At 44.8% G+C, this 21067-nt stretch overlaps 2 protein-coding genes across 2 annotated transcripts in view; one reads left to right on the forward strand and one right to left on the reverse strand.

Moving 5' to 3' along the window:
• The window catches only part of Ltn1 (E3 ubiquitin-protein ligase listerin), a 42829-nt gene extending 39312 nt beyond the window's left edge, over nt 1-3517 (forward strand). The window contains exons 28-31 of the mRNA XM_050171645.3: nt 73-160; nt 1367-1561; nt 2716-2883; nt 3379-3517. Coding sequence (XP_050027602.1) covers nt 73-160; nt 1367-1561; nt 2716-2883; nt 3379-3438 — 511 coding nt within the window. The 3' untranslated portion in view covers nt 3439-3517. The remainder of the gene's footprint in view (nt 1-72; nt 161-1366; nt 1562-2715; nt 2884-3378) is intronic.
• Nucleotides 3518-3890: 373 nt separating this feature from the next.
• Nucleotides 3891-20889, reverse strand: LOC126522816 (transmembrane protein 181). Its single transcript, XM_050171644.3, has 13 exons — nt 20441-20889; nt 16643-16829; nt 15145-15235; nt 14541-14674; nt 12253-12378; nt 12027-12107; nt 11141-11240; nt 10485-10612; nt 6996-7145; nt 5358-5460; nt 5043-5267; nt 4151-4217; nt 3891-4062 (listed from the first exon to the last, which is right to left on the reverse strand). Exons 1-13 carry the CDS (start codon nt 20608-20610, stop codon nt 3996-3998), a joined length of 1629 nt encoding a protein of 542 aa, XP_050027601.1. The 5' UTR covers nt 20611-20889; the 3' UTR covers nt 3891-3995.
• Between the last annotated feature and the right edge of the window lie 178 nt (nt 20890-21067).

The raw sequence follows: 21067 nt of genomic DNA on the forward strand, positions 1-21067 counted from the left end.
TATGTAAATGCTGCAGATTTCTTTTCCTTTGTCACTGTTTTAAAATGTTTCTCTGCCCTTTACGATCCCCAGGTTTACATCAAACCATGTGACAAGTGTCATCTCGTCACGGGAAATCCAGGCTGTGCAGAATGCCGAAGTGTCGCTCGAAAACATGACGGTTAGCCTTGACTGCTTTGATGCCTGTGTGGATACTTGTGCCTAGTTTAAGGGACTAATCTGAATTTGACATGTCATTCTTGAACAGTGATTCAGTTCATTGGTTGCATCATGCTTAGCATTCAGATTTCTGCTTGTTGGCTTTTGTGCTGAAAGATTTATTTTAGCTTTTTCTTCGCTCAGGCAAGCAACAAGATAGTACTAATACATTAATGAATTGTATTTCTTTGGTGCAATGCATGTTTTGTAACATGGGATAACATGGGAACACACTCAAGTTGTCTGTTGCCTCATATTCTTTCATTTTTTAAACAGTGCCTGTGCGAGCCGTTTTAATATATATTAGGTGGCCCAGATATGGTGTAATCTAGTGAATTAGCCCAGTGTGCCCGGCTGAATTAGCCTAATTTCAAAACAGATCTTCAATCACGAGACAAGTTGGGTGCATTTTTAGTCCAAAGTCATTGCATCACAAGATCAATGAAATACAGTGCTGAAACAAACTGGGAGTTGTACTGTGGCTCCGGAAATGGGGGGGGGGGGGGGGGGACACTGGCTTAAAAACGAACATTTTCTGCATGATCAGCAATGGTTACCCCTTTGCCTTTTTTTGGGAGTGACAAATTCTCTCAGCATAGTGCTAGCATTCAGGTGCCTAGCTTGGCTGCTAAAAAAAAAAATCTGTGTTTTACCATGTTGAAGTGAAGCTTATAAACTATTTTATAGAACTTGTAGCATTTAGCTTGTAGTTAGTATGTAGAAGTTAAACCATGGGGGAGTTACGGCTGAATTACGATTTCCATCACTTTTTTTTAGTGCTTGTTTCAGGTTTTGCAGATTTGTTAAAAACGTTTTGAATTATTCTTTCTGTGTATCACTTCAATAACCAACAACTAAATATTACTTGGCAAGTGTTCACAAACATTAAAATTGCCCACGTGGTTCAGGCGTAGAGTGGGTTCAACGGTTGCAACATCCCAAGTAGCACTATATGTGAAGCCACTGTAATGCCAGGGTGGCCCAATATAAGACCAACAAGCGCATAAATTTGCTCTCACGCTGCAGTTTTAACGCAATTTCATACCAGTGCTATAACCTAGTTGCCAGGATCCTTGTTACCCTTTCTGTGGTTTCCATCGTGACATGGAAAGATGCCTCGCCGTCATTTTCGGTTTGGTGCCCTCTTCCTTTCCCATCCAATCCACAGATGAGGGTTCGGCCTATAGCACGGGAAGTGGTCGCCACCTACACCATCGAGGAGGTGGCCATTGAACTGGTCGTCAAGCTGCCATCCAACCACCCGCTCGGTGTGGTCTCCATAGACGGGGGCCGGCGTGTGGGTGTCAGCCAGAACCAGTGGCGCCACTGGCTACTGCAGCTCACCACCTTCCTGACCCACCAGGCAAGCTGCTCTTGCTTGAGCCAAAAACAATAAGTTTCAGTTTAAAATGTACCGCTAATTGTGAATGTTTCAGTCTCTTGGCTACTAAAAGATACAGGTATCCAATAGTAATTTGTACATGTGCAGACAGAAAGATGGCAGTATAGCTTTTGAGAGTGAATCCTAGTCAGTATTAAAAGGAGTAACTGAAGCTGGGCAAGTTATGTAATTTAGAAAACAGATAATCAGTTGTCCTTTAGAGTAGCAAAATAGGTGCTCAGGGAAGAGATAATGAAATACCAAGGACACCTAAGTACTTCTTATGAGTTGTGAGTGCGAAAGCATTAATGTCCAATTGAATGTTGCTGAACGGTCCTTTGAGTATTGCGCTGTGTGTAATGTTTTCGAGTTTTGCAGACCCGCTGCTCTCTCACTGCATTGGGTCAGCGCATCTGCACTTCGCATTTCTGCGCTAAATGTTCGCTACATTGCTCGGGGCTCATGGCCGCCACTCACCGCTGCTCCATTCCACTTTTTCGAGCCAACACGTGCTCACATTCTGAGCCACACTACAGTGCACATCGAAGACATACTGTGTCGCGTCGCCATATCTGCTCCGTCGAGGCTTGCTGGTGACATGGCGGTGCCCTCTCACCTCACGCAACACCTGGCATGCTACAACAGCAGCTGGTGTTCCGATTCGCCCGCTCTGCACCGTCGAGGTGCGCTCGTGATGTGGTGTCACAGCCAATGAGAATTTCGCAGCTACAGACGATGCCTGCTTTTTCACTCAATAGGCCATTTGATGCTTTTGCATCAATAAGGGCGGAAGAGGATTAGATGTCAGAGTGATGTTGTTATGAAATTGGCAAGCATAGTGTAGGTTTGGCTGATGCAGCATTCCCAAGTAGCACTGTACAAAAAGCCAGCATGTAGCCATTGTAAGGACAGCATGGCCCAGTACAGAACCATTGTTGGCCAATATCAGTCCAGCATTGACACTGCTGTTAGTGTTGCTAGCGGGGATATTTGGTCTGTGGGAGAAGTCGTCCTTTGCATAGGCAGTTTGCATTGACTATCACCAGGATGGTACTGTGTGCTAACAAAAACTTATGTGGCCTGCAGAGTAGAGTGGTCTTGGTGTATAGAACATGGAGATTATGCAACCGTTGCAGAATGGCTCTATCCTGGATGGCCTAGCCCTGTGGAAGCGCAACGTGGACAAGCGCTTTGAAGGAGTAGAGGAGTGCATGATCTGTTTCTACGTTCTTCACGGTGCCACCTGCCAGCTGCCCAAGCTCTCCTGCCGCACCTGCAAGAAGAGGTTTCATTCCGCCTGCCTGGTGAGTTCTCTTTGTCTTGTACCAGAGGAGTCTCAAGAAGGTGTGGAGATATTGCAATCGCTTAGTTTGTATCACAAGTTATGCTCTGGCGGCGTGCTCGCTTAGTCTGCAAGGAGCACTACATACCCTACCATCAAATGTGTTACAGTTCCAGTATTAAGAACAGCTGTCAGTTTGCAGATTCGGTGGCCTGGTTTCGATGCAGTGTGATGTCTCCGAGCATGGGGTGTGCCCTGCAACGCTTCAATGTAGTGTACTTGCTCTTGTAATTCAATGTTAGGTTGGGGGCAGTAGTCATCGTTATGGTTGCTGTTCATTCTTTGCAAATAACACCTTCTGTTCTAATTATATGCAACAAAATATCTAAATAATTCACTGCCTACTTAGTACTGTTCTTGTCACTTCTGCTGTCATTTCATGTGATGAAATGTATCTTGCCAACCATTACGGCTAATTAACACTATTTTATTGTCTTATTTTCTCTCTCTCATCCAGTTCAAGTGGTTCAACACGAGCAACAATTCCACCTGCCCATTATGCAGAAATGTCTTCTAATTTTGCCTATGAAACAATGTTAGTGCAGCCTGTTATAATGTTTGAAAACACGGTGTTAATAAAAATACGACAGCGGGGAGTGATCAGTGTCTTCTTTGTGTTGTGATGTGTCCTCCGTATGCCAATAGCCGAAGACATGGTGTGTTAACATGAACAGTAAAAAAATACTATATTAGCCTGTTTGAAAGCATGGTGTTGTCGAAGTTAGGGCAAGTTAAACTCAAAATATTTTGAGTAATGACTAATGACCTGTGTCTTCCTTGCATGAACAGCTTGAAACACAATGCACATTAAATAATACCACAAGGAGTAAAAAACACTGTCGCTTCTTTTTTATATATATAGAAACACGTGTTCTTCTCTTGGATAAGTGCTGCATCACCCTCAGAGTTAATTTGTAATTAAACATTTTAGTGTTGTTTGTACACAAGATGAAACATTAGCACTGGCTATTATTGCTATACAAAAATATGGTTTATTGTTTCAGTTGGCATTGTGTTATCTGGTGAATGTTATCTGTCACAATGGTTCATGCAAAGGCATCGTCGCTTCTTCATTCAGTCACTTTCCTCTTTGTCCTGTCCGAGTCGAACTGGGTTTAATAACCGTTCCTCGGTGTCTGACCTGCGTAGCATAACAATGTACATATTGATTACTAGTAGTGAAAATATTTTGCACTTCCTTTATGGCAAACGGAATGTCATTCACTTACCCATAGATGACCTCCTCATCAGAGTCATTCATCATAGATAAGGTTGGATTGTCCTTCAGATGAGATTCTAGAGGAGAAAACATAGGCATAAGAACATTTGGAGTATATTCTCGTCTGGCGGTGCTCTGCAAATAATAAGTTTGTTTTGAGTATTAGAGAGTAACAGTATGATAAAGGTAATTATGCTGTGTGCCCTGAAAAAGTTTGCAAAACAGTGCGAAACTTGAACATCTTTGGAGACTATGTCTACAGCTGAACTTTTTTTTGAAGATTAATAACAGTAAGATAAAGACAATTATAATAAAGATGTTGGTATTATGAAAGTAATTATGTCATTATGTGTCTTGTAGTAAAGTTAACAGGACATTGAGATACTTGAACATATTTGGTAGTAGTGCTCTATGACTGAACTTTTTTTTAATATTAGAGAGTAAGAGATAATTATGATAAAGATGTCAGTACGATACAGATAATCATGGTAGGCGTCCTATAAAATTAGCATGACACCAATATATTTACAGGAAACTTTCCTAAATGAAAACAAAATTTTGAGGGTGGGCTAGTCATGTGTTAGGTATGCCTGTACTGTTAGTACAGGCATATTTTATATATATATATATATATATATATATATATATATATATATATATATATATATATATATATATATATATATTTATATATATTCTCCTATATAGGGGTCAGCATGTTTTTCCTATTATCAACATTTTATTTCTACATTACAATCATTGTGTGACATTATGTGACTTTTGGTCGAAATCACATCTTGTGGAAACATTTGGCAGAGTGTCATGACTTTTCCTGTGCCCTGGCAAGCTCTTTGTGTTAATTGTGCTGAAGAGTTTGTGTCATGATGCTGAACTTTCCTTACCTAGAAAAGCATTTGGTGGGGGCGAGTACACGTAAGCCATCGTGTACAGATAGAAGTTGAGCAACCCATAGAAGGACATAAACTCTGCCGAGCTCCCGTATGTTGTTGACAGGTCGGCCACAAAGTTGTCTTCGAGAACGGAAATCCCAAACCGCATCACTGTGATGACCACGCTTAGTGTCAGGACGATGAGCATGAGTGATGTCATGAACTTCAGCCGAACATCTGCAGAGAGCAAAAGTTTGACTCATAAGCTGTTACAATGACGGGCTTGTAAGGACATGCTACGTGTAGATGTGGAAGCAAGTGGCTTACCGAAGTAAGGCATTGATCTTAGCTCCGTGTATGCCTGCACAACTAGGTAGAGCAGATAGGCCAAGTATATTGATCCCATGGTGAAGAAAAATATCTTCAAGGCCTGCCAGAGAAAGATGAATGTGCCAAGGAGAGATTAACAGAATAAAGATGAATTGGCACTTTAAAAATTACAGCATGCAAACAAAGCGCCCTTCATGTGTATAAACCATGTGCCTGGAACAACAAAACATTTTTAGTACAAGATTTTTTATCTCTCTCCTCCCTCTCCCTTCTTTTGAGATTTTCATTTAGGTACGCACATTATTTCTAGCAGTTTTGCTTAGCGATGTATGTTTCTGTCCTTGCATATCTTGTTGGAAACAAATTTCTATGCTGGTATAGTGCATTTGCTTATTTGGAGGACCAATAGAAAAAGCTGCTGCAGGTACGCATGTTGACAACTCTTCGTAAGATTGTAAAGGTGTTGAGTAAGGTTGGTTTTATGTTGGGTGATGATCATGTGAATGTCATTGACAAACGTGTTTTTGGAAATTCACAGAAAGTTTTGAGCAACATTATATGGTTATAAGCATAAACAAAGTAGCCAAGTGCTAATAATCTCTGCATGCTGTGTTTTGAATTGCTACTATGTGAGTGAAAAACATCATTCATAGGTTTTATTGTCAACTTTTTCACACTATATGGTAATGTGTGTTCACTGACCCTGCTGCTAGACCTTCCAAGAAGCTTGTCACTTTGTTGTGTGTTAATGTTGGTTATCAAGCCTGTGAAGTTTCCCACAGGTTTACACTTTGGGGAAGTGTAAGAAACTGCATGAATCTGCATACTGACATGCACAGCTGTGATGCTGAATGGTTGGTGTCTCTGTTCAGCATAATGACAGTGTATTTTTCAGTCTTTGATATGAGACAGACCGTGTTTGATATAGGGTATTTATTCGTGTACAAAGGGTTTGCCTTAAAACAGTCTGCACATATGTCACATGGTTTCGTTCCTCAGTAGGCAACACTTCCCACTCTCCTCTTTCCTTTTGTCAGCTTCGCTGACATGGGTGCAAGAGAGCGTGAACTTTTTGTGAACACTGGGTGCTATTGATATTGCCTATACTCTGTTGTGATGGTGCACTTTTGCAAGAGTTAGCATGATGCAGTGTGTAGAGAGCAGTATATGTGGGAACCATCTTTAGATTCATATTTTTTGCATTCTCACTTGGTTTTGTACTAAAGAGCTCAAGACACAATCAGCACCAGCTATTCCAACAGAAAAGCTATTCCAGCAGAAAAGCTTTAAACAGATGTTATAGCAGCACAGATGTATGAGTTAAAGCTTTGCATAATACATCAAACCATGGTCATGCACTTAACCTCTGATGAGAAATTTTATGATGCTGAAGATGGCACAAGCGCCCATTGTGTAGAGATCCGGTGGCACAGAGAGGCATTGGAGAAATGGTTCAGCAGTCACTTGATGCACTCTGGTTAATAGCTCTTTTTTAACTCTGATGCTTTTCAGTGATAGGAGTGCATATCCAGTGTGAGACAATGTGAATAATTGGCTCTGAATTATGTTGGGCCCTAAGCATGCAGAAGTGGGTGTGCCTGTACCATTGAAGAGTAACAGGCTATATATACTGACCGCAAATCCCTGTGTGTCGACTTTGTAGTTGTAAGTGGGGTCCCTGAGCTCGTTGTACCTCTGCCAGGATGCGAGCACAAAGGCGGCAGTCCACAGCATACCCACCACGAGAAGCTTGGGCAGGTAGAAGGTTGCAAAGCGACGCTCATTCTGCAAACAATCCCAACAATGTGTTGTTTCATTGTGATTCAGCACATGTTATTCTATTTTTCTTGGTATGCACAAAATTTTGCCACCATGACCTTGGCAAAACATAGCTTCTAAGCGATTCTCCAAAGCATTTTATTTTCTCTCATCATACATTTTCTACAGTACATCTGTATCTGAGCCACTATTCGTTGGCTGGAGGGCTTCATGCCCCAAAGCAACGCATGGGCTATGAACAATAAATGCCTCTTCTGAACAGTGTTTCAGGCACCTTTCAATATTGGCTCACACTGGCTAGGCACAAGCATACCTCCCAACTCTCCTGATTTGTCTGGGAGACCCGAATCCCGACCAATTGTCCCAATTGTACAGACACAGCTATAAGCCTGAAAAGCTGCCTCAACCCCAACACGAAAAAAAAGCAAAAACGTTTTATGCAGTACCAGTTGCATCTTTAATTATCCGCTAAGGAGCCTAGCCAAAGTCAGATTTAAATCCAGGCCATTTGTGTGTTGGCAGTGTCAGCCTAACTCAGTTCACTTCAGATCGCGGCATGCGTTGAGTGCGTGTGATGCAAAGGTGCGTTGCACAATGGCCAGTTCCCATTAGTCAGCTTCGTCGCTGTACAGCCGTGTTGTACGATTAAGCATATTAAACATGGAAAGGGGGTCACTATCATGGGACATAGTGTCTGTTCCCTAATTGTAGATGCACGTATGTGTCATCTCTGGCACAGTACAAGTACCGAGGCTATTGATAACTGTACTGGCAGCCACTCAGAACTGTTTTTCAGAAGTTGCTGTGGCCTTGAAAAAACAACTTTTGTGTTCCTCCTTTCCCTTCACGGTGAATCTCCCCAATTTCTGTGTCCCCCGGTTGACAGGTATGCACGAAGCATGTTAAGATCTTGCATAATGGATCATTATTACCAGGAAGGACTAATTGGGGCCATCTACGAGTGCTTGGTCTCTTTTGCAGAAATGAACCAAGGGCTTTAGGTGTCTGCAGGTGCCTTTTTTGGAGCACAATGCTCAGCGACAACCTAAGAACTCGGTAGAAGCTCCTCCTACAAAACCACACTGCATTTGCTCGTTATACTACAAAACATATATGCACTTCCCGAGGGACGCTAACGTTTAAAAAAGGTCATCTTCACTGCAATGTTGCGAAAATGATGTAATTATGTAATTTGCTGGTGCACCTGCAAGAATTTTAGGAGGTCAGAAAATGGGGTTTGATGTTCTGGATAAGCGAAAATTTCATATGGTCGAAAGATCATTACTGCAGTGAAATGAGGTTTGATGATATAAAGGTTAAACTTGAATTGGAGGTATCGTCGAAACTAGCCTCAAGTGCTTCTAGAACTTCATCAATAAAAAGAAGCAAAATTTGTGCTTTGGTCGACTAGGCAACAATTTTTAAGTGACAGCAGCAGTGAAGGCAGAAGCTTCCCTCGGGTTTTCAATTTTCGGAGCTGACGTGTAGGCTGTTTAACGATGTCTCAAACAATGGTAGATGCTCATGAGTGCGTGTTGTTTTGGTAATATTTTATATCAAGTGCAACTTTATTTTCCCCGCCGTGAGTTGCTTTTATCCATCAGCACTTCGATAGTGCGTGTACAAATTATTACGAGCAATCCATCCCATCGTGTGGTGTTTTCACTCACACAAATTCCCTTAATTAATTACCTGGTGGGTTTCCGCAAAACTGTTACTTCCCTTAATTCGCTCCACCTTGCAGGTTTCCGCAGAAGTATTACGCCTAACTCTTGCCTTTGCGTCTAGTTGTTGACAAATTCGACTTCGCTCTGCCATTGGCTAGCCGCCTGGTTAGCTCATATGGTAGAGCGGCTGCCCTGGAAAGATGGTGATCCTGGGTTCGAGTCCAAGACTAAGACGAATATTTCTTCAACTGTGAGGCTTTTCTTTCGAGGAGCCCGTAGGGGTTTCCTTTGTAGCAATTGCTACGATTGGGTGGATGTCTCATTTTCCCTTAATTAATTACTTCCCTCCACCTTGCGGGTTTCCGCAAACTATTACCTCAAAAGCACACAGTTGATTTCAGACTGATCTTCAACCAAAGTTTGACTAGCTGCCTAACCTCTTACATTTTTAACACCGCCTGTGCAAGTTCCCTTATTCATTACTGTAAAATATTGTGTAACACTACACATTACTGTACAGCACAGTACAGGAGGTGAACAAAGCATGGGGAGGCTTCAGTGCCATTTGAACATGCACTAGGCCACCTTGCTTGCACGGAAATGCTGATCAAACATAATAATAAAGTATGAGGATGCTTGTGCATGCTTGCCGACCTGGCAACCATTGCTTCACGAGCCTAAAGAATGCAGTATAAGATAAACCAGGCGCCTGCTGCAATGAGTAAAAACAAATGCTCCATCTATAGTAGCAACTTGCCCATTTTCACATTTGTGAAGCTATTGCTTTCCCACAAAGCATGGGCATTGCTATTGATAGTATTGACGCCAACAAATCTTCATAACTTTCTTTTTGCGCGATATGATTTAAACAAGTTTGGAACTAAGAACCAAGTGCATGTCTTTTAGTTTCAGCTTTCTTTTACTCTCAGTACCTATACCAAAAAGGGAAAATTATTACTTTCATTTGTGTTCATTCATGTTTCATTCGTGAGATGCTTCTTTGAAGATTCACATAAGAATGCTAAATAAAAATTGTCTGAGCTGTTATTACTGCTGTACATCAATTCAAACCACCAATGATTAGGTTATAATTTTAGTATTGCAGTACACATTGGGGCTGCATTGTCTTGAAATAAAATGTTAAAACATTATAAAAACACTGAAAATGAGCACATTTCTAGCGATAATGAAAGGATTAATGGAGTGGCTTCCAGTTGTTTAAATCAATTTCGTTTACAGCACAGGTATTGGATGAATCTCTAGATGCAGTGTCGGCATGCATGTCTAAAAATAACTTTGGAAAGGCAGCATTTAAGGAAGTCTGGTAGCATTTAATGTTTCAAATATATATGCCTGATTTTTCTAATTTTTTCTTTATTTTTTGTTTTGCTCAATATGCCATTTGTTCTTGCTTTTCATTTACGTTACAGAGTTTATATTGATGGTTCGCCTGACGGAGAGATTCTATAATGTCTGATAGCATGTGCCCTGTGTGCATTTTCCGCTCAAGTTTCTCGATCATTCCAACTTCTCTTTTCCTGACCGACCACTTGCTTGAGAGGAAGACCCAATGAGATTGTCTAGATGGCACCACACTTGTTGCTGGGAACGTTCAAAGATACGTGAACACCCCCGCCATATACTATGCACGATGCAAAATGTGCTCAAAATTTCTTACCTGGCGGATGCCGTGGTAGACGCAAAGCCAGAAGAGCAGCAGTGCACACAGAAATGATGCCTGGAAGATTGCATCCAGCATCCCTGGTATCCAGCTGTTCACCAGCAGTGACATGGGGAACACGGGGTCTTGAAGTAGAGAGGTGTGAGAAAGAGAAATAGGTCCACTTGGACCTCTGTTTCAGAGCTAACACATCTCTTACTTTCGTTTGTTTTCGTTTAGGTAAGACATTAAGAAGATTTACAGACTTTGTTAGAGCGCAGAGATACGTGAAACTCTCGCCCTCTCGTTGGCTTTCCCTTTCTTTTTTTTCTGAGTCGTGAAGTAGAATTTGTTTCTTTTGTGATGTTACAAGCAAATTCTTTTTGGTTATTGATGTGCTGTTTTTAATCTATTAGAAGGTGTTATTGGCATCACCACTGAGCAGAAAATCTGACTCAGTTTAAATTGTTTTATATCTTTTGTAGGAGCTGGTTGAGACATGCGATTTACCATGGCCGAGACATAAATGGGTGTGAAAAGGGCAGGAAAATGACAGATGCGATAGTGTGATGCCTGCCAGAACCAGGCAGCAGAGCGAGCCGGAACATAGAAAAGATGCGCGCATTCATTGTAAGCAGTGGGTACCGCCTGTCAGTTAAGGTGTCGCCACTTACCATTGTGCAGCAGCAGGCAGGGCAGGAGGATGGACATCCACTTCTGCTCGATGGACCAGTCTCGGAAGACAAACCTCCGCAGTGTGTGTGCGAACCAACACTGCACACACATATAATGCAAAATATTAGTCAACTTGACGCTTTTGTCAAAGTGTCATATTTTGCACTTGGCAGTTTGTATGTACAATGAACGTTTATGACTGCATTGCTTGTGCTTCAGCCAGGAACAAAGCAACGGTCTGACTTTTTCTACTGCGAAACACGGTGCTTTTTTATAACGGCCTGTGCGGTCCACTGTCGAGCATACATGTTATGTTTAGTAAAACTAAAGTGGCCCCGATAAGCTGAACATTTCAAATTTCCTGCCCGTGAATTCTCTCCTGCACAGGCGCCGTGTGACAATGTGCGTTCCTCCTTAAGAAGGTCGACGCTGCCTCTGAAAACTGCACCTACTTTTGAAAACGCACAAAGCACGCACATAGACTGCGCTGCCTACGTGTAGTCTTGATGCCAGCTCTGATGGCCTACGTAGGTGACGTCATGCCACGTATGGACAGCCGTGGCTCTGTAGCTTACAATCGCCTGTGGACTGCTCCTGGGCCTCTAAAATGTCTATCCATATTCATAGGTAAATTCCATCCATTGCGCGCAACAAGCTAATTGTTCGCTACTATTGGCGACTGAGAGAAGTGTACTTGTCAGAAGCACGACCTCTTCAATAAACCACTTGGTCAAAGGCTAGGCGTTTTCACTTGTTACTTCACGTTCATGTCACAACCGAAAAGGACATCATGTGCGTTGAATGGCTTACGCACTTCACTCATAGAAGTTGGCTAACCACGTGTAAGCTTCTAACTCGAACGTGCCGCTATTGCGCGGGGCTTACCGTGACGAAGAACGTTGCGAGTAGGAAGATGAACCGGAACCATATTTCCAGCTGAGTGAACGATGCGTTGTAGCTCTTGTACTGAAAAGTAATCAGACGTTGGACTCAGTCGCAGCCAACTTTTCATCCGAATAGGTTGCATCTAAGACATTACCGCACTTTCATGGTTCATAATAGACCTCGTAATGGCAGCTAGTGCAAGAGGGAGAACGTCTGGTAAGCTTACGTGAAATGTGACGTCATCGATGTGGTACTTCTCGTCGATGGACTCCAGGCCGTAGAACGTGACGGTCAGCAAATATCGCGAGTAATCCAAGAAGCCCAAATGCAGGACCGTGAAGGCATCGCACACCTGCGAGTTGTTCCTTTTAAGGTAAACACTATAGAGGAAACTATTAGCGCAGCTTGCAGATGAAAGCACATTTCTCGAGTATGATATAGTTTACTCTTGCGCAGGCTTGATACACAGTCGATTCCTGTTCGACCTCGGTTTATTTGACTTTTTGCTTAATTCGAACGCACAGAAAAGCCCCGGAATTGCAGTGCAAGGAAAATGCGTTTAGTTCAAAGACAAAAGCATGCCGCTTCGGTTAATTCGACCACCAACGGCGCCCTCTTCATGTGGATAACGTTAACTAAAACTGAAACCTAGAAAACAAGAAATTCAGCTGGTGGCACTACTGGTTTTGTCTCTTGGTGATTTTGTGGGCGCCGACGACACTGTCGGCACCGTGACAGTCAAACGTTGATAGAACATTTAATCATGTCTGCGCTCTTTGCTGCGTAGTGGTTGAGTTCCGCTTCGAGAGGAAGAAGCAAAAAGACACTGCGGTCTTCTTCAAGGAATAAAAGAAAGTCGCAGTTTCGCCCGAGAGGCGAAGTAAGCATCGATCCCGATAGCAAATTAGTGGACAGTTATACGAAGTAAGGGTAGTAGTATTATCGGCCGTATAAACTCGTAAATGTAAACACAGGCATATTAACTCAATTAACAAGCATCGTGTCAAGCGCGCACAAGCAAGCATGAACACATCTCACTCGATGACCACGGAGACTCGCTGTCAAAACGCTGCAGTGAGGAAACGTGGCAGCAGCAGCGAGCGAATTGAACTTCGTGCTGCCGCTCGCATCAACGCGAACTAAGCCGCGAAAGCACCGGGCAGCTTCGACTCTGTACCCGTCGCAGATGGCTTTGAAGATGAATTGTTAAACAAAATTACACGTTGTATCTGGCCACACAACAATAATTGTCATCTGTCTTGTCTGCATTTCCTGTCTTTAACGCTGCGAGCCTCGTACTTCCAAGTCACGAAAGGCATGCGCGTTATCAGCATGACTAGAGCATTCTCCGCAGGAAAGTAGCGAGCGCAGCGTTTTCAAGAAAGGAAACGCAAGCAAGACAGATGACGATTATCGCTGTGTGGCAAGATACGGCCCAAAGGGTGTACAGTCACCCGCAAAAGTTTACAGTGCACGGATTTCACGATAAATGCGGATGTCCGCTCTGTTAAGGCGTAGCACTTCTAATTTAATGGGTCACAGTGTAGTTCGCAAGAACTTCTACAGATCAACGTTTTTTATTAAAGGCTACGTGCACAGGTTTCGTGGAAATTTGGCTCTTTCGCAAATCCCGCGTCTCGTAAACTTTTGCGGGTGATTGTAGATTTGTTTAACAGTGTACAGTGGCCCGGCCTGGCGCGCGCGGCCGCCTGGGCCGTCTGGAGTAGAACGCGCCTCCCCCCCCCCCCCCCATCCTTACCCTCCTCTCGAAGCCTTGCGCTGCGCGCAACGGAAGGCGGTGCGCTTCCTCCCCGCCTTCCTCCGTTGCGTGCACGAGATTGAGCCGCGATCACCGGCTTACCCTCGCACGCTTTCACTCGCACGTATACAGCACTCGGCACGCGGTCACGATTTTATCGCCCTTGGACGTTATAGGGAATTTCACGGCGACGCCGACGGCAGAAATGGGCCTGGAATGTCCATATAACTGCTGTCGCAATAAAATAATGCGGCCAAATCTTACAGCCCCGCAAGGGTAGGCTTAACGGGAATCGAGCTGTGTTAGAGAATGATGCAAAATTTAAAGACAAGTTGCGACATCATCGCCGATTTTTTCAAGGCTTCTAACGGTGGCGTCACAGGTTTCGACAACGTTTGTCTAGTGCTATGATTTTGTGTTGCTAGAAAATGGCGTATGAAAATAAACGAAAGTCCTGTTTGGCAACTTCTGGAGTCTCGTGAAAGGGAAAAAAACGCAAAATCTGAAATGTCGCTTAGTGACGTCATTATTGTCGTGGTTTGGATGCAAAGAAAGTTTGGCATTAAATTTTTTCAAGCCTACAGATCCAGTCTTTTTTCCTTTTCGTCTTTAATAAGCGATTCGCCTACTTTCCTGCAACCAGGCTGTCTTGCTGGTCTAGTTATTATGAACGGCGATGTTATATTCATCATGTGCCTGCTACACCAATTGTGTCGCGAGCATATTGAGGGCGTCTCTGCAGGCGCCATACTCGCCTTCTTCGAGCAGGTGAGCTGGCGCACCCGTATGTGCGGTCGTACTGCGCCGTAAGCGTTGACCACGTGACCCTTGCTGGTGATGCCCTGAATGTTGATTTCGAGGTGGAACGCCTTCCGAAACGTCTCGTCCTCTGCAGAGAGACACACATCGCTATGCAAGTGACCTGTTTTCAAGCTCACAGTGGAAGATGGCACTGCGTACTAGCGTGAAAAAACGCAGCAATTGTCATTTGGTGTTGCAAAATATAACTCGTTAGCTTTGGACAAGAAAGAGAAAATAAATGTTATGCTTCTACATTTTAATACGGACAAGGGTGGATGAGTCTCCAATAATACAAAAACGTTAAATCGTAGAGTGAACATGATTTTTTTTTAATATATAATGTTCCGCTACATGCAGACATACCGCATACTTAAATTCAGAACTATGCGACAGTGTTGTCTTTCTTGATAGTCCAACGAGCGGTGTCATTGTGTGAATGTGTGCTCGTTCTACAGGAAGTAGCAAATTGGGGAAGTTAGCTGGCTCGTAAATATGCGTACGCGTTATTTTGTTTGCGTTACCGCAGCTACTTATCAGCGGGTGTATGCAAAGTCATACCGTCTTCCTCCTTTGTGGTGATTTGCGCGATGACCCACAGCTGCTGACTGTACGCCGATAGCGGAGGGGTCTTTAGTACAAATGGCCCCGTCTGGAAACAACGAGAGAGGCAAATAATCACAATGAGTTTCCGTAGTTATTGCCGATCGTCGACCAGAATAGATGGTTTGGTTCGACATAAAAAACGGTAATATTAAATTCTGACGTTTTACGTTGCAAAACCGCGATCAGATTATGATGCGAAGCGTAGCTATAGATTCCGTGTTATTTTTGTCCGCCTGGGGTTCTATATGGTGCACCTAAAATCTAAGTACACGAGCGTTTTTGCTTATCGCTTCCATCGATATGCGGTCGTCGCCACTGGGATCGCACCCGTGACCTCGGGCTCAGAAGCGCAACGCTATCGCCACAGAGTTTACCGCGGCGAATATCGGGAATGGTATAAGGCAGCGCCGAAGACATTCAGCGGCTGTGTGTGGCCTTATAAGCGTCTCCCCTTCATCAACGTATTTCATGCTGATTTAGCAAATTCCTAATTCCGACTTACCAGTGTCAGCTGCATGATTCCACCCTAAGCTTGCAATTGGCGATCTTACTACGACGTTATGAACAGAACAACTCGTCTGCTCGTCGTGAGCTCGTGCCAGGAGGGGAAGGATACTACCAGGGACGAAATATAGCTGACAAATCTCATCTGCCAATTTGCGCACCCGTTCCACCTACCGGCTTCCGTTACGGCTGAAGCGTTAATTACCACTTGTTTGTAAGCTCTGCGTCGCTGTGAGAGAGGTTGGCAAAGATAGACAGAAACATAGACAGGGAGGTTAAGCAGAATATCGTCCGGTTTGCTACCCTACGCTGGGGAAGAGAGGGAAAATGGATGCAGAGGAAGCACATAGTCAAGGAGAAGAGCAGCTAGGGCCCGCGTTTACGATAGCTGTCTTACATAAGGGGGCGTTAATTTTCTGATTGGCCGGCCGCCAATCGCGATTGCGATCGGAGTGACACGGTTGCCGCCGCTATTGACGATCGTAGACGGCCTCTTTTTGCCCAAGAGAAACTTCGTAAATGAAATCCCTTATCTGCAAACGCTTGCGCGCACGGGGGAACGACATTTCGCAGCTCGGAGATGTCGCTGCTCAACTTTAGAGTCCAACCCTAAAGTTATTGGCGCTTAGATGACGCGGACGAGTAAGAACGAGAGGGACGGGAAACAAGTGCACAAGGATCGAGACGGGCGACCACAGATAAAATGGTCCTTGTCCGCGTCACCTATAAGCGCTGTGATCCCGACAACTATATCAATTACTCAAGTATTATTGCGCAACAAAAATGACACGCACAGAAGAAAAGAGGAACACACACTAACTTGCCCAGAATGCTGCTCTCATTAACTGTGTGAAACCAAGTGGCCCAAAGAGCCACAGTCCTAAACCAAAGTCGCAGAATAGCTTTCTCTATACTTCGAGCGTCGAGTGCGTCCGAAGCGCGCACTCACCGCCATGTTGAGTTTCGTGGCGTTGTCTCCCGGCGTGCCCAGCTCGGAGGCGGAGCGCACCACGGTGACGGTGATGGGTGGCCCCGCGAGTCCGACGAACAGGCAGAGGCACAGGCAGGCGAAGAACACCAGGAACATGACGACGAACTCCCGCTTATGCATGGTGTACAGCCGCATCTGCACCGACCTGCGCCCCGCTCGAGTTCGTATGCGCATTTCCATTTACAGCGTCGTATACGTCTGTAAGCCGCACTAGCTCGCGTCTTCCGGGTCTGCGTAATTTCGCGCGCGTGCGTGAAAATTTAAACGATCGCATCGGGAATGCTAGAAAATGTGTAGGGGTTAAACTCTGTAGGGCGGACGGCGTACTTACTAGTATGAGCCCCGCAAAAGTGGGTGGTAAAAATACAAAATATTTTCTGCCATCAAATGTAGCGTCTAAATGCACTTTCTCATATCATTTTGGTTTATTTGAAAGTAACTTCTTCAATATGCCTCGAATGCTTCCTACTTTAGGACTAATGGAACGTGTTGCCTTTAATAGGTCGGAGCTATTGGTTCCCTCGCTGAATATTGCAAAGAAACACGCGATATGGCGCGATGGGTCCTTGGTTTCGCTTTTCCGTTTCAGGGAGCGTTAAGAGAATATCCTGCCTTGACAGTTGCGCTGAAGAATTGCAAAAATAAAGAAAACCACACTTTCTGAGAAGTATTGTCGGACACCAAGTTTATCGAGCCAACTCAATTTTACTGTCGAAATAAAATTTCATTGTTTACTGTGAGGTGGTTGAAACCGGAGAACCATCTGCGCGGTTAATTTGTTCGCAGTGATGCGCCTGTGTTGTTGAGAAGCATGTGTTCCTGGAAAACAGCTTGTTCGCAGATCTCGCACTTCTTTTCAAATGTTCTTGAACGTTGAATAATAATAATAATAATAATAATAATAATAATAATAATAATAATAATAATAATAATAATAATAATAATAATAATAATATAGCTCCTAATTGTTTTGTGGTGAGCCAACACGAGCGCTTGAAAATTTGTCCATCACGCAGGAAATAATTCACCGAGTCACAGTCGAATTCGTAATACATCCGTTGCGCGCGACGCTGTTAATATATTTCCTTTCTTCCTCATTATTTTTATGCACAGGACAAGAGTAACGGCGTTAGCATCTTAAGGCTTCTGCGTTTTCTAATGTCATCTCGTAGTCGTTCGTTTAGCTATTTGCATTCGTGCATTCGCTAATAATTAAACCCGTGAACAGGACACGTGAAATACAAACAAGCTCTTATGCGGAGCGTTCATATGACACCACATACACCATATTGTTATCCCATTAACAGATTTCACTGTGCTGCCGGAGATGAGCGAATCAAGATAACGCGTAGTTTTTCTTCGTTCTGGCTGTGCAATAATACGGTGGCCTCGATGACGTCAGCACATGCCCCCCTAATATGTAGTCACATGGTTAACTGTCCTCGTTCCTGCTTATTAATAAGGGGCTGTAATGTCGATGCTGTTTTCACGTGGTCTGGCACGTTCCTGTTGTTCCTTTCCGCATGTATAACAATGACTGTAGACGCGCCTAAAGGTCACCCTATCCATCCCTTTTGCAAAGCTGCGTACTAGATTACGCCACTCGCGCTTCAGCCGGCAGGGGACGGGAGGGGAGGGGGGGCGGAGGAGGTGTGCACGTTGCGCGGGAAGAAGTGGTTAACCGCGTAAGCGGCTTAGTGCTCTGCAATATAACGACGTAAGAATGGAGCAGGTCGGTGGAACGCATACGTGTTTCTGGACGCACCGAGCTTTCTCGGCTGCGAGCGAAACTGGATGTCTGTTACGCAAACAAAATGCGCGTTTTTTTTTCTCTTGAGAAGCGTGCTTTGCCGCATTAAGTGTATTTATGCGACGAAGCCAAAATCGCAAAAAAAAAACCTTTTTTTTTTTTGTAAAGCGTGCTTTGCCTTACTATTACTCTTTATGTGGCAAAGCCAATAGTGTATAACTTTATTTTTTTCGTGCTTTGCCTTACTATTACTCTTTATGTGGCAAAGCCAATAGTGTATAACTTTATTTTTTTATGTAAAGCGTGCTTTGTCTCACTGTTACTCTTTATGCGGCGAAGCCAGAGGTTTATAACATACATCAGTGTGTGTGTGTGTGTGTGTGTGTGTGTGTGTGTGTGTGTGTGTGTGTGTGTGTGTGTGTGTGTGTGTGTGTGTGTGTGATGCCTGCTTTGCCCTCGTGGAATTATTCTTGCGGCGAAGCCGAATGTGTAGGATGCTTTTCTAAAATTAGTTGTTTTGACCTGAAAAATCTCGTTTTACATCAGCGGTGCGCTCTTCCTTTTGTGCCGACGCCGGTGGCTCCGAAAACTTTTTCTTGCATCGATGTTTATGAAGGAAACAACGTGAATTCTATAGAATCACCTGCCACTTCATAAAGGCGAACAGCCGTAAGCATAACTTCGTCTCGCAAGGCCCTCGCCGCACAGTGCCTTAGTATGAAACATAAAGTGAGCATTAATAAGTAAATCCCGTTTCGAAATGACAGAAGCGAATCTGAAAGAATAGGCATAGCGCAATATCTGTTTGTCGTCTCGTTGCTTATCGCCTTCCAGTATGGTTGAGCGCGCCAAGGAACCAGCGCAGTCGACCGCTATATCAGTCCCATGGTTTGCGTTAAGCTGTCGCACACTTTACAATACTATACCAAAGCCCTGGAGATATGACAACTCACCAACAAGTGATACATTTTCGCTCGTCACTACTGTCCGTGCTGACCATATTCAAATCGCTGAACTCGTACGGGCAGTACATATACACCTGACGCCGTCTCCGTCATAAATATTTCAGCATTTAGACCGCCACATTTTTATTTCGGAAATGTGGGGATGCTGGTTTGCCTTGTGAAACAGTAGATGATTTATCTATTCCCACGCTACCTCCATCTACCTTTATTGAGCGCTGTTGCGCACATAACTTGCAGATACCATCTGTGCCTTCAGAGCGGGGTTATGACACTACCCCCCCCCCCCCCCCTCCTACTATGCAGAGGCCTGGCGAGATAACTGGAGAAGCGAACAGGAAGTCATTTCGGTAATGTAGGACGACAACACACGCTAGGCGGCTACTTACGGGAACGAGATAGCTGCCACTCCATTTACGACCAGTCCCAGCGTCGGACGATGAAGGTTTTCCGCTGTTAGCCGCGAATGACCACAAGTGCTACCGCGTATTCGACTCCTTTGGAAACGCCGTCTACCATAGTTGTCCTGCCGCCAGTTCCTCACAGTCTACTAAAAGGACTGGATCGAATCGGAGGTAATATCCAATCAAGGGATTACAGATGAGCGCGATGGATTCTCTATCATAAAGTGCACACAATTCGGGAACGTTTGTTTATATTTCCCATAGTTTTTATTTTTTTCACTGCGGCCCTGTTAGGCTGGAATTCTGAGAAAGTGAGCGGGTTTGCAAGCTTCCTTCGTGTTCGTCTTGTCGTACGTATGCGTTACTCGCGTGTGTGTTTTTGCGACCAAGCGGCGCGTATAAGACCAACCCTTCCGGAAGCGAATCGCGCGCTAAATCTGGTTCCTCCGCGACGCAGTGACAGTCTGCAACGAAAGTCGCCGGGGGAAACGCGCAATTCCAAGTCCGCGAAGAGCGCGTTGAGCCGGCTCTAAAAGAGCCAGCCGGCGCGATCCCGCCACTGCGGGAACGGATCCGTTATGCATACACGGGAGGAGAGTGAAGTCGGGACGCGTGCATGTGTACGCGGCGCACAACGCACCTTTCGCACCGGTCATGGTAGTAGGCGGGGGCGATGAACTTGCCGAACTGGCTGCAGAAGAAGCCGAAATGGGACAGCATGTAGCGCGCCTTGAGTCTCCAGCTGGCCAAGTTGAAAGTGCGGCCCGCCGGTTGACCGATGCCTCCGCCGCCACCGCTCGGGTAAGGCATGCCGCGCTAGCGCCGCCGCGACGACGACGACGACCGACGGGGGGAGCAGCACCTCCTCCGACGGGCGACAGGAGACGCGCGTTCTGCGCAGCGCCCGAGAGGCGGCTTCATCCGTTACCCGCCGCCTTCACAACCAACCGGCGCCGCGGCCCTTCGATACGAGGGCTGCCGTGGCGCTTGTCGCGAGCGATATGGGCGAGGGTGCGCTATAAACGCCACAGCGGCAACCACACGCACAACGCATGCACTCTGTAGAAACGAAACAAGACAGAACAAAAGGGATGCGTCTCCACTTCTCTCCTCCTACCCTTCTTTCTCCGCACCCCATTTCCCTCTTTCCGCGTGTTCACAATCGCGTCTGTGCGTGTGCATTCATGTGTGTGCTTGCGCGCCTGTCTCTCCCTCTCTCTCCCTCCTTAATTCTCTCTTCCTTTCTTTCTCTGTACGTTCACGCTCA

Source organism: Dermacentor andersoni, chromosome 6, assembly GCF_023375885.2.
Source record: "Dermacentor andersoni chromosome 6, qqDerAnde1_hic_scaffold, whole genome shotgun sequence".
NCBI lineage: Eukaryota > Metazoa > Arthropoda > Arachnida > Ixodida > Ixodidae > Dermacentor > Dermacentor andersoni.

Coding starts and splice junctions, on each gene's coding strand:
- LOC126522816 (XM_050171644.3), bottom strand. CDS start 20,610: ATGCCTTACCCGAGCGGTGGCGGCGGAGGCATCGGTCAACCGGCGGGC. Junction 11,241..12,026: donor TCGCAACGTTCTTCGTCACG/GTAAGCCCCGCG, acceptor ATGTGTGTGCAG/TGTTGGTTCGCACACACACT. Junction 4,218..5,042: donor CCCACCAAATGCTTTTCTAG/GTAAGGAAAGTT, acceptor TTTCTCCTCTAG/AATCTCATCTGAAGGACAAT.